The sequence below is a fragment of the Mustelus asterias genome, chromosome 14, assembly GCF_964213995.1.
Source record: "Mustelus asterias chromosome 14, sMusAst1.hap1.1, whole genome shotgun sequence".
In the NCBI taxonomy this organism is placed as follows: Eukaryota; Metazoa; Chordata; class Chondrichthyes; order Carcharhiniformes; family Triakidae; genus Mustelus; species Mustelus asterias.
The window spans coordinates 10,104,433-10,118,355 of NC_135814.1; the positions used below are offsets into that span (position 1 = coordinate 10,104,433).

A 13,923-nucleotide genomic window follows, 5' to 3' on the forward strand; every position below is an offset into this window, starting at 1 on the left:
GTGGATGGAGCTATTACAAGGGGGCATAACTATAGGGTTCGTGGTGGGAGATATAGGAAGGATATCAGAGGTAGGTTCTTTACGCAGAGAGTGGTTGGGGTGTGGAATGGACTGCCTGCAGTGATAGTGGAGTCAGACACTTTAGGAACATTTAAGCGGTTATTGGATAGGCACATGGAGCACACCAGGATGATAGGGAGTGGGATAGCTTGATCTTGGTTTCAGATAAAGCTCGGCACAACATCGTGGGCCGAAGGGCCTGTTCTGTGCTGTACTGTTCTATGTTCTATGCTTAATGACTGAACTTCCACAGTTCCGTGGGCTAGAGAATTCCAAAGATTCACTGTGTACTAATTGGTCACTTTAACAGGCCAACGTTGGGAGGGTCATGTGACCTGATCACCCAATGGGGGTGAGCGTGGGGATCTCGGTGCAGAGTGCGGATTTTTGCAGAGTGGATTCTAGAGCTGGAAGAGTTAACATCGTGAAAGTACTCTGTATGTTTATCTGCTTGTAAATAAACCATTATAGTTTGTTATACTAACTAGTCTCCAATCTTCCCAATTGGCAACGAGGTAAATCAGAATGACTCCATTTGCAGTGAGGAATTCGAAGAGAACATTGTTGCAAAACTGCAGAGTGAATCAGGTTGATCCTAGCCTGAAAAAGAGGGAGCAGGCGTGCCTCTCCTTGGTAAACTAGAAGCCTTTGCCCTGACCACTGAGAATTGGGTTCAGTGTGTGGAACGGTTGTAGTATATTTTCAGGGCTAATGGAATAGAGGGGAAGGATAAGTAGAAAGTCATTTTACTTTCTGCATGTGGGACCCACATGTATAATTTGATCCGAAGTTTAACATCCCCAGGTGCTCCCAACACAAAGACATTTGCAGAACTCATTATCACCCTAAAACCTATAAAGATATAAGTTTAACTCTACAGGGACGGCCTAGGGTGAGTCATAGAGTTTTACAGCATGGAAATAGGCCCTTCGGTCCAACTTGTCCATGCCGTCCCTTTTTTATAACCACTAAGATAGTCCCAATTGCTCGCATTTGGCCCATATCCCTCTATACCCATCTTATCCATGTAACTGTCTAAACGCTTTTTAAAAGACAAAATTGTACCCGTCTCTACTACTACCTCTGGCAGCTTGTTCCAGACACTCACCACCCTCTGTGTGAAAGAATTGCCCCTCTGGACCCTTTTGTATCTCTCCCCTCTTCCTTAAATCTATGCCGTCTAGTTTTAGACTCCCCAATCTTTGGGAAAAGATATTGACTATCTAGCTGATCTATGCCCCCCATTATTTTATAGACCTCTATAAGATCACCCCTAATTTTCCTACACTCCGGGGAAAAAAGTCCCAGTCTATCCAGCCTCTCCTTATAACTCAAACCATCAAGTCCCGGCAGCATCCTAGTAAATATGTTCTGCACTCTTTCTAGTTTAATAATATCCTTTCTATAATAGGGTGACCAGAATTTCATTGCAGCTTTCGTAGCAAGGTTGAAGCAGGTTGCAGAGAATTGCATGTCAGTTTTAAACGACATGTTCGGAGATCGATCGGTATGTGGTGTAACTAGTGCAGCTATCTAAAGGAAACTGTTGGCTGAGTCTGAGTTGACTTCCAAGGAAGCAATGGAAATGGTGACAGCGATAGGGAGTGCTGAGAAGAGCACCCAGGAGTTGCAAACTGAGCAAAGCATCGAGGCCAACCAATTAGGGTGGGAAGACATGAGTAGTAATGGTGCCAGAAGTGAGGGAGTGGGGTCAAGCTCAGGCAGTGAGTTGAATGCAGAGGTGGGAAGAATTACTAAATACCGAAGACTCAAACAGCCTAGGAGTAACACAAATGTGGGGGAAGACACTCCTCAGAAGAGTGGAGATTTAGAGAAGCAGAGTGCTTCGATTGAGGAAAGAAAGGTCATTTAAGGCACGAATGATGCAAGCCGGCCAGTCCAGTATGAGCAGAGTAAATAATCCAGCCCCGGTGCATAGTATAGCGGAGGAATTAAACAAGGGGGCAAGTAGCCCCTATCACAGTAGTGTTGATATTGAGCGGCTGGCCACTGAAGGTGGATATAGGCACGTGGAGCATCGGCTATTGTTGTAAGTGAGCAGACTTACCATGATCTTAAAGAAGGAATTCAGCTCCTGAAGTTGATGAACACTGCAGCAAGACTAACTACATATACTGGAGAAGCCATAAAGATAGGACTCCTTTGTATCAGAGTAGGAAGTAGATCTGAATGCTTCACCATTTTGAATTTAGTCCTGCTAACCATTCTGCAGCCAAATACCCTTTAAATTCAAGCTTTTTTCACATGAAGTGTACCATATGAGGTGGCACAGTGGTTAGCACTGCTGCCACACAGCGCCAGGGACCCGGGTTCGATTCTGGCCTTGGGTGACTGTCTGTGTGGAGTTTGCACGTTCTCCCCGTGTCTGCGTGGGTTTCCTTCGGATGCTCCGGTTTCTTCCCACACTCCAGAGATGCACAGGTTAGGTGGCTTGGCCATGCTTAATTGCCCTTTGTGTGGGTTAGGGGGATTAGCAGAGTAAATATATGGGGTTATGGGGATAGGGTTTGGGTGGAATGCCCTTTTGGAGAGTCAGTGCAGATCCGATGGGCCGAATAAGCTGCTTTTGCACTGTAGGGATTCTTTGATTCTATATCATTATGGGTTATTTCTGAAACCACAATTTCCTCACACCATTGGGATCCCTCAGTTCTCAGTGAAGGTCTGAGTGGAGTAACGCCTGCGTATAAATGGCAGCTGTCTGCAGTTCCCTTCACTTCCCGAGACTCTTATCTCCCAGCCACTGCAGCTATGAAACCTGCCAGTCAAGTGGGGCTGCTTTGTCTTGGATGGTGTTGAGCTTCCCGAGTGTTGTTGGAGCAGCATTCATCCAGGAAAGTGGAGAGTGTTCCATCGCACAAGTCAGGGATTAATGTCCGGGGAGGAACCAACTAGTACCAACAACAACTTATATTTATGTGGTGCCTTTAACCTTTTAAGATAACCCAAGGCACTTGGGTGCATTAACAGCAACATTTGACTTCGAACCATGTAAGGAGATAGTAGGGCAAAAAGGGTAGGCTTTAAGAGGAGAGAGAGGTGATGAGGTTTAGGGAAGGAGTTCCAAAGCTTGGGACCTGGGTAGCTGAAGGCATGGCCGCCGCCAATTGTTATAACATAGGAACAAGCCTTGTGGGTTTGTTCTTCCAAAGACTTGACCTATTTACATAGAAACAGAGGAAATAGAAGCAGGAGTAGATCATTCGGCCCTTCAAGCCTGCTCCACTATTCATTATGATCATGACTGATCATCAAATTCAATACCCTGATCCCCCCCTTCCCCATGTATCCCTCGATCCCTTTAGCCCCAAGAGACATATCTAATCCCTTTGTTTTGGCCAATTCCAACATTTAGGCCTCAACTACATTCTGTGGTAGTGAATTCCACACATTCACCACCCTCTGGGTGAAGAAATTTCTCCTCACCTCAGTCCTAAAAGGTTTACCCCTTATTCTCAAACTATGACCCCTAGTTCTGGACTCCCCCACCATTGGGAACATTCTTTCTGAATCTACCCTGTCTAACCCTGTTAGAATTGAATATGAGATCACCTCTCACTCTTCTAGACACTAATGAATATAATCCTAACCAATTTAGTCTCTCCTCATATGACAGACCTGCCATCCCAGGAATCAGTCTGGTAAACCTTCACTGCATTCCCGCTATAGCAATGACACCCTTCCTCAGATATGGACACTAAAACTGTACACAATACTCCAGGTGTGGCCTCACCAACGTCCTATACAATTGCAGTAAAACACCTCTATCCCTTTACTCAAATCCTCTCGCTATGAAGACCAACATACCATTTGCCTTCTTTATTGCCTGCTGTACCTATGCACTTACTTTCAGCGACTGATGCACAAGGACACCAAGGTCTCGCTGAGTATCCACCTCTCTCAATTTACACCCATTCAAATAATAATGTAACTTCCTATTTTTGCTACTGTGGTGAACCATCGTTGGTTCCCACTAGATAGTACTGAGCCAGGGTCTGGCCAGTACTACAAGTATGTATATATGTTGCTGTTGGGGTTAGGGATGGGTTGTTCTACTTGTTGCTGTTGGGGTTAGGGTTGGGCTGTTACACCTTGTATTATAGTTATTGTGGTACATCCCAGTCGGGCTCCGCCTCCTGGGAGAGGTATAAAGGTCTCTGCTCTGTCTGGGACCCCTCAGTCTGGGATCGTGTACATAATTAGTAGCTTCGTTGTTACAGCAAATAAAAGCCTTTATTTCCTGAGCATCTCAAGCCTCGTGTGTGATAACGCGCATCAACTACCGAAATGGATAACCTCACACTTATCTACATTGTACTGCATCTGCCATGCAGATGCCCACTCACTCAGCCTGTGCAAATCAGCTGAAGCATCTCTGCATCCTTCTCACAGCTCACCCTCTCACCCAATCGTCTGCAAATTTGGAGATAATACATTTAGTTCCCTCCTCCAAATCATTAATATATAATGTGAACAGTTGGGGTCCTAGCACAGATTCCTGCGGTATCCCACTAATCATTGCCTGCCAATTGAAAAAAGACCCATTTATGCCAACCCTTTGCTTCCTGTCTGCCAACCAGCTTTCTATCCATCTCAAGACACTAGCCGCAATCCCATGCACTTTAACTTTACATAGTAGTCTGTTATGTGAGACCTTGTTGAAAGCCTTCTGAAAGTCTAAATAAACCACATCCACCCATTCTCCTTGGTCAACTCTACTAGTTACATCCCCAAAGAATTCGAATTGATTTGTCAAGCATGATTTCCCTTACGTAAATCCCTGCAAAGTTTGTCTGATTCTATCACTGCTTTCCAAATGCTGTGCTTTGAAACCCTAGTTGTGATTATTTGCGGAGAGTTTGTAGAGGTACATGGAGTGGTTGATGTTGAGTGGTGACCAAAGAGATGTACATGTATCTCACCGCTCTGTGCTACTATTTAAGCTTACTCTAAAACTATGAGGATAAGGGAGTGCAGTGGTTCCAATAACTGGACTTGTAATCAAGAGGACATTAGTGTAAATCCCCCCATGGCAGTTTCAGAGTTTTGAATTCAGTTTCAGAAGAATGTGGAATCAGAGCCCCCAGCTGGTTCACTAATGCCCATCAGTGAAGGATACTTCCTGCCCTCTATTGCACTGGGTTATATGTGACGCCCATCATACAACAACGCACGGTTGACTCTTAACTACCCTGAAGTGCAAATAAGTCTTGCAGTGTATCTGAGGATTAGCAGGCCCATCATCACCACGAGCATCTGAGGGTAACTAGGCCTGGGCAATAAACATTGGCCTTGCTAGAGAGGCCAACAGGCTGGAATAATTTCTTTGACTGCTTCCCAACTTTCCCACAATCTTGGTCCCATTCAAAATAAGCACAAATAATTTACATATTACTCTGAATCCAGTCCCGATTAAAACCCCCAGGGAATATCTATGTTGATGATGGAATATTTCAGTAAATAATACTGGAAACACAATGTCAAGAAGGTATTCAGCAGGAGGAAGATGTTCTACATATTTGTCTGCTTGCTGACTGTGTTGAGGGAGATATCTTTGTTTGGTGTTGGGATTTCCTCTTCTTTGTCCTCCTCAGTTCTTTCCAGCTCCGCTGAATCCACGTATGTGTAGAAGTGAGCCATGATGGAGAAAATGATGGAGACGGCAAATAGAAGGCAAGCAAACAGCACAAACTCAGCCCACTGCGGAGGTGAAACAAGAGGCCTATTATAATACACATCATCCAATCGCTCGCCACAGAAGGAAGCCATTTATCCCATTGTGCCTCTTTCAAAGACTTAACCAACTTACTGACAGGGAACTGGTGGTGCCGTGCTAATGTTAGGAAAACAAAGGTAGTTTTAAGGGATTAATATTTCTATTGGTAAACATTAGAAATAAGTTTTGATTTTGAGTGGGTTTAATTTAGTGTTTCTGGGTAAGGAAGGGTAAAATCCACAATTAGGTTCATGCCAGACAAAGATGTTTGTATGTGTGAGGGTTGGTTCAATACAAACAGTACTTCTATTGTGCTTAGAGAGGGTTGCAGCGTGAAAAGTAAATAAACTAACAGAAGGACGTGACCAAATATTAAAGCAAAATACTGCGGATGCTGGAATCTGAAACAAAAACAGAAAAATGCTGGAAAATCTCAGCAGTCTGACAGCATCTGTGGGGAGGGAATAGAGCCAACGTTTTGAGTCTAGTTGACCCTTTGTCAGAGCTGATGTGACCACTGCTTAACAACTGGCCACCCTTTTGAGGTAAAAAGGCTTTTCGAATTCAGTTTTAACTGAATTTGTTGGCAGTTGAAGATAGGACACCAGGTCCCACCAGGGAGGTCATCACACTTGGTCCCCGTTGTTGGGGACTATATGTGATCCCCATTGGTGTGGACCTCCACCGGCGGGGTCGGAAACAGTAGTGAGTCCGGATGATACTGCCCCAGGCTCACTAAATAGATTTAAATCAGGTTTTGAATATTGTAATCTGCCTCGTGCTGTTCCCCGGCACGAGACTGATTGTGTCAGAAGCAATGGCTTGGGAAGATCGTGACCAGCCGGGTGCCAGTTGCGATTCCCGTTTTTGGTCTCCCACCTACATTTCTCGACCAGTGTAGTGAGGCGGGAAATCCGAGCCCATTACCTCTGTTTCTCTCTCCATAGATGCTGCTAGACCTGCCGGGTTTTTCCAGCATTTTCTGTTCTGATTTGAGATTTCCAGCATCCACAGTATTTTGCTGACAGTATTATGTAAGAATCTCGTACCTGCTTCATGTATGCAGCTTTGGCCACAATAAGTACCAGGACATTTCCAAAGGCAACTGTTAGGAGCCAGCCAGACTGGAGAACAGCCTTCATGTTCAAGGGAGCCTGAAATGACAAGAATGGCAGTGAGTTTGCACTGCAGAAAAGCATTCTCTCCAACAAATTAAGAAATGTGAACATTTCTTGCAGAGTGATCGAGCACAGAAGGAGGCCATTCTGCCCATCATGCCTCTCATGATATGGAGATGCCGGCGTTGGAGTAGGGTAAACACAGTAAGGAGTCTAACAACACCAGGTTAAAGTCCAACAGTTCAACAGATCTCCTACTCACCTGACGAAGGAGCAGCGCTCTGAAAGCTAGTGGCGTTTGCTACCAAATAAACCTGTTGGACTTAGAACATAGAACAGTACAGCACAGAACAGGCTCTTTGGCCCACGATGTTGTGCCGAGCTTCGTCTGAAACCCAGATCAAGCTATTTCCTCCCTATCATCCCGAAGTACTCCATGTGCCTATCCAATAGCTTCTTAAATGTTCCTAAAGTTTCTGACTCCACTATCCCTGCAGGCAGTCCCAACCACTCTCTGAGTAAAAAACCTACCTCGGACATCCTTCCTATAGGTGTGCTGGCCTTTATCAATCGAGGGATTGAGTTTAGGAGTCCGGGGATAATGATCAGCTTTATAAGACCCTCGTCAGACCCCACTTGGAGTACTGTGCTCAGTTCTGGTCGCCTCATTACAGGAAGGATGTGGAAAAGATTGAAAAGGTGCAGAGGCGATTTACAAGGATGTTGCCTGGATTGAGTGGCATGCCTTATGAGGATAGGCTGAGGGAGCTCGGTCTTTTCTCCTTGGAGAGACGTAGGATGAGAGGAGACCTAATAGAGGTATATAAGATGTTGAGAGGCATTGATTGGGTGGACTCTCAGAGGCTTTTTCCCAGGGTGGAAATGGCTGCTATGAGAGGACACAGGTTTAAGGTGCTATGGTGGAGGTACAGGGGAAATGTTAGGGGGAAGTTTTTCACACAGAGGGTGGTGGGCGAGTGGAATCGGCTGCCGTCAGTGGTGGTGGAGGCGAACTCAATAGGGTCTTTTAAGAGAATCCTGGATGAGTTCATGGGACTTAATAGGATGGAGGATTATAGGTAGACATAAATGGTAGGGATATGTTCGGCACAACTTGTGGGGCCGAAGGGCCTGTTTTGTGCTGTAGTTTTCTATGTTTCTATGTTTCTATCTCTCACCATGAACCCTATAGTTATGCCCCCTAGTTACCGCTCCATTCACCCGAGGAAATAGTCTTTGAACATTCACTCTATCTATCCCCCTCATCATCTTATAAACCTCTATCAAGTCTCCTCTCAACCTCCTCCGCTCCAAAGAGAAAAGCCGAAGTTCCCTCAACCTTTCCTCATAAGACCCACCCTCCAAACCAGGCAGCATCCTGGTAAATCTCCTTTGCATTCTTTCCAGTGTCTCCACATCCTTCTTATAGTGAGGCAACCAGAACTGCACGCAATATTCCAAATGTGGTCTCACCAAGGTACTATACAGTTGCAGCATAACCCCACGACTCTTAAACTCAAACCCCCTGGTAATGAATGCAAACACACTATAGGCCTTCTTCACGGCTCTATCCACTTGAGTGGCAACCTTCAGAGATCTGTGGATATGAACCCCAAGATCTCTCTGTTCCTCCACATTCTTCAGAACCCTACCTTTGACCCTGTAGTCCACATTCAAATTTGTCCTACCAAAATGAATCACCTCGCATTTATCAGGTTTAAACTCCATTTGCCATTTTTCAGTCCAGCTCTGCATCCTATCTATGTCTCTTTGCAGCCTACAACAGCCCTCCACCTCATCCACTACTCCTCCAATTTTGGTGTCATCAGCAAAGAGACTTTAACCTGGTGTTGTTAGACTCCTTATCATGCCTGTGTCAGCTTTTTGAAACATTGTCAGATTAGTCACACTCCCCCGCTCTCTTTATAACTTTTACAGATGCACCATAAAAAGCATTCTTTCTGGTTGTATTACAGCTTGGCATGGCTCCTGCTGTGCCCAAGTTCGCAAGAAACTACCAAGGGTTGTGAACGAAGCCCAGTCCCATCACGCAAATCAGCCTCCCATTCATTGTTCTTCCCTGCTGCCATCAGACCTTTGACTGGACTTACCTCATATTAAGTTGATCTTTCTCTACACCCTAGCTATGGCTGTAACACTATATTCTGCACCCTCTCCTTTCCTTCTCCCCTATGTACTCTATGAACGGTATGCTTTGTCTGTACAACGTGCAAGAAAAAGTACTTTTCACTGTATACATGTGACAATAATAAATCAAATCAAATCAAAATCTCCCATGGACTGCGTGCAAGTAATCCTCCAATTCCTTTTCAAAACGACTATTGATTCTGCTTCCACGCACCCTCTCTGACACTGCATAACAACTCACTGTGAAAAAAAAAGAAAATATCTATCTCCCTCTTCAGTTATTTTGATAATTAAATTCTCACTTGCAACTAACCAGACTCAATAATCAGTTCTGCAGAAACATGGGATTGCAGGGTGCTTAGCTGTGACTGTGGGACAGGGTGTTGACACACAGTATGAGTCATTAAAGATATGACATGTGGTTAGCGTAGCGTCTATGTGAGGGAAAGGTGCTGTTAGACCAACTGCTCCCAAAGCTCCCCAGTGTAGGTATTTTCCTCGCCTCATGCCTGGGTGTGTTGTAGACTCACTGACAGAACATAGCCGCTTGAGAAATAGCAGCAGGTAAAAGCTGAACAGCCCTTCGAGCCTGTCTCGTCATTCAGTGAATCATAGTTGATCTCTTTTGTCAACCAGCTCCTACACAATCCCCAAATCCTTTCATTCTCTTGGTGTCCAAAAATCCTAGATGATTGAATTGAATACACTCCAAGAACTGATATAAGTCTATAAAATTATGAGAGGCGTAGATAGGGTTGACAGAATCTTTTTCACAAGAGTTGAAATGTCTAATACTAGGGGGCGTGCACCTAAGGTGAGAGGGGGAAAGTTCAAAGGAGATGTGAGGGGCAAGTTTTTTACACAGAGAGTGGTAGGTGTCTGGAACACGCTGTCAGGGGTGGTGGTGGAGGCAGATACGATAGGGGCATTTAAGGGATTTTTACATAAGCACATGAATATGAAAGGCATAGAGAGATATGGACCAAGGGCAGGCAGAAGGGATTAGTTTAATTTGGCGTCATGTTCGTCATAACATCGTGGGACGAAGGGCCTGTTCCTGTACTGTTTTATGTATTGTTTGATGTTCTATAATGGAGCTTCCAACGTACTCTGAGATAGAAATTTCCAAAGATTCGCTACTCCTGAAGAATAATCTCCTCAGCTCTGTCCTAAATGATCACCCCTTTATCCCGAGACCATTCCCCTATGGGAAACGCAGGACATTTCTTAAATGGTGAGAAGTGTTGGTATCCAATGGGACCCGGGTATCTTAATGTTAACATGCAGGTGCAGCAAGCACGTAGGAAGGCAAATGGTATGTTGGCCTTTATTATGAGAGGATTTGAGTTCAGGAATAAAGGTGTCTTGATGCAATTGTACACAGTCTTGGTGAGATTGCACCTGGAGTATGATGTATGGTTTTGGTCTCCTTATCTAAGGAAGGATATAGTTGGCATAGAGAGAGTTCAACAAAGGTTCACCAGACGGATTCCTGAGATTGCAGGATTGTCCCATGAGGAGAGATTGAAGAGACTGGGCCTGCACTCACTGGAGTTTCAAAGAATGAGAGGCGATCTCATTGAAACATACCAAATCCTTACAGGGCTCAACTGTGTAAATGCAGGAAGGATATTTCCCCAGAGTTGGGGCAGTGGAGTGGGGTGGGGGAGGAAGCACGGGGAGGGGGAGTCTGGAAACTAGAAACAGGTGACACAGTCTCAGAATAAGAGGAAGACCAACAATGAAGGATGGAGGACAGAGGTGAGGAGAAATTTCTTCACTCAGACGGTGGTGAACCTTTGGAATTCTCTACCCCAGAAAGTGTGGGGGCTGAGTCATTGAGTATGTTCAAAGCAGGGTGGAACGATTTCTAAATATTAAGGACATCCAGGGATATAAGGAGGGTAATGCAGGAAATTGAGATTGAGGTTGATGATCAGACATGATCTAGTTTGATGGCAGGGCAGCCTCGAGGGGCTGAATGGCCTACTCCTGCTTCCATTTCTTGTGTTCCTATGTTCTAGGCTCTGCAGCCTGAGGAAACAGCTCTCACCATCGATGGTGTCGAGCCCTCTAAACATTATGTAGGTGTCAATGAGATCACGGCCAATTCTACTAAACTCCAGAGAACATAGAGCCAGGTTACTCAAACTCTCCTCGCTGGGCAACCCTCTCATCTTAGCAACCAGTCCAGTCAACCTTCCTTTTATCTGCTCTGGGATAAGTGAAAAGATCATAGAATCATCATAGAATCATAGAATCCTACAGTGCAGAAGGAGGCCATTCGGCCCATCGAGTCTGCACCGACCACAATCCCAACCAGGCCCTATCGCCATAACCCCATGCATTTACACTAGCTAATCCCCCTGACACTAAGGGGCAATTTAGCATGGCCAATCCGCCTAACCCGCACATCTTTGGAATGTGGGAGGAAACCGGAGCACTCGGAGGAAACACACGCAGACACGGGGAGAATGTGCAAACTCCACACAGACAGTGACCCAAGCCAGGAATCGAACCCGGGTTCCCTGGTGCTGTGAGGCAGCAGTGCTAACCACTGTGCCACCCACAAGATCCTCAGGAAATGAGGCCAAAACTGCACATAGTATTCCAGGTGTGGTCTCACAAATGTCCTGTGTCGCTGTGTTGTTAATTTTGTTTGTTAACAATGAAGCTAATGGGCATTGTTCCATTAAGCACTGGCATCACACAGAAAGAATCATGGGGGGGTGGGGAGGGGGTGGGTGTGTGAGGAGGGAGGAGGGCCTTCTGCTTCTGGGCCTGGCCAAGTGGTCCAGGGAGCGGGCAGGTGAGGGGGTGGTATGGCCTGATCGTCTGCCCCTCTTCCACAGCTATGCTCACAGCGGGTGTCCTTGGAGAAGGAGCACGCGGTATCCGCTGGCATCATTGAGGCCTTCCCAATCTGTGGGCATCACGGGGGCTGGAGTGTTTGCTCAGCTCCCACGATGTCCTTTCAATTTCATTCAGTAACAGTCCTTTCAATTTGTTTCCTGAGCTACAGGTGCTTCTTATGGACTAACAACTGGTTTCATTGTTTTTTCTGACTTGTTAATTTATTAAATTAGTTCAAATATAGGACTGAAAAGTGGATAAAGAGAGTCATGGGGGTGGGGGGGCGCGCATTGGGGCACAGGCGCGGTGGAGGGGCATAGTGGGGCGGGGGCGCAGTGGGGTGGGGTGGGGTGGGGACACGGTGGGACAGGGTGGGGGTGGGGGCATGGTGGGGCGGGGCGGGGAGGAGGACCTCTTTGTGAAGCCTGCTCCTGGGCCAGGCCATTGATAGGGGCAGGCAGCGTGAGGCAGGTGCCCTTGAAGCATGAGAACACAGTGTTTATTGGCATGATGGAGGCCTTCCATGGCTGTGGGTGTCACAGGGGCTGGAAAGCCTCATCATCGGTCCCCAAAATGACATCTTGTTTCGATTTGCTAAGTTGCCTTTAAAATGTTTGCTTTTTGTTACAATGTCCCTTTGATTTGAGTTGTGAATTTATCCATTTTTTAATTCATTCATAAGACATGGGCATCGCTGGCTGGCCAGCATTTATTGCCCATCCCTAGTTGCCCGAGGGCCGTTGAGAATCAACCACATTGTTGTGGCTCTGGAGTCACACGTAGGCCAGACCGGGTAAGGACAGCAGATTTCCTTCTCTAAAGGACATTCGTGATTCTGGTCATCAGTAGATTCTTAATTCCAGATTTTTGTCCATTGTCTTCACTCTCAAGAGCATAGGGAGGGTCAGCCGGGACCTGTAGTTAGCAGCCAAAGGTCTGAGAGGCTGCATCTTATGAATAAACCTACCGCCAAGATCAAGGGCTGGGATCTCTCAGTCCTGTGGAAAGTCAATGTACTTTTGGCTGGCATGCCACATCTCCCACCACAGCCGGACCAGAAAATCCTCACCAAGAATTGTCTTGTTTTATACGTGAGGATCGATCTTGGATCTATTTAACACCCTGTGTAATTGTAGCAGTACATCTTTAATCCTATACTCCAGTCCCTTTGTGATAAAGGCCAACATACCATTTGTCTTCCGAATTGCTTGCTGTATCTGCATGTTAGCATTCTGTGTTCTTTATTTTAGCAGTCCTTTTTATACTGAAGCATTCCATGGTCAAATGCAACAGGATCTGGACAATATCCAGGCTTGGGCTGACAAGTGGTAAGTAACATTCGCGCCACACACATGCCAGGCAGTGACCATCACCAATAAGAGACACTCTAACCACCGCCCCTTGACATTCAATGGTGTGACCATCACTGAATCCCCCACTGTCAATGTCCTTGGGGTTACCATTGACCAGAAACTCAACTGGGTTCATCACATAAACACAGTGGCTACAAGAGCAGATCAGAGGCTAGGAATACTGCGGCAGGTAACTCACCTCCTGACTCCCCAAAGCCTGTCCACCATCGACAAAGCACAAGTCAGGAGTGAGATGGAATACTCCCCACTTGCCTGGATGGGTGCAGCTCCAACAACACTCAAGAAGCTTGACACCATTCAGGGCAAAGCTGCCCGCTTGATTAGCACCACATCTAAAAACATTCAATCCCTCCATCACTGACGCTCAGTAGCAGCAGTGTGTACTATCTACAAGATGCACTGCAGCAATTCACCAAAGATCCTTAGACAGCACCTTCCAAACCCACGACCACTTCCATCTCGAAGGGCAAGGGCAGCAGATACATGGGAAGACCACCACCTGTAAGTTCGCCTCCAAGCCACTCACCATCCTAACCTGGAAATATATCCTGGAATTCCCTCTCTAACGGCATTGTGGGTCAACCCACAGCACGTGGACTGCAGTGATTCAAGAAGGCAGCTCACCACCACCTTC

General features: G+C 46.1%; 1 protein-coding gene across 1 annotated transcript in view; it reads right to left on the reverse strand.

The window, feature by feature from the left end:
• Positions 1 to 3,862: 3,862 nt before the first annotated feature.
• slc15a2 (solute carrier family 15 member 2) overlaps positions 3,863 to 13,923 on the reverse strand; it is a 77,378-nt gene continuing 67,317 nt past the window's right edge. The window contains exons 23-24 of the mRNA XM_078227864.1: positions 6,847 to 6,951; positions 3,863 to 5,781 (exon numbers count right to left, since the gene is read on the reverse strand). Coding sequence (XP_078083990.1) covers positions 5,593 to 5,781; positions 6,847 to 6,951 — 294 coding nt within the window. The 3' untranslated portion in view covers positions 3,863 to 5,592. The remainder of the gene's footprint in view (positions 5,782 to 6,846; positions 6,952 to 13,923) is intronic.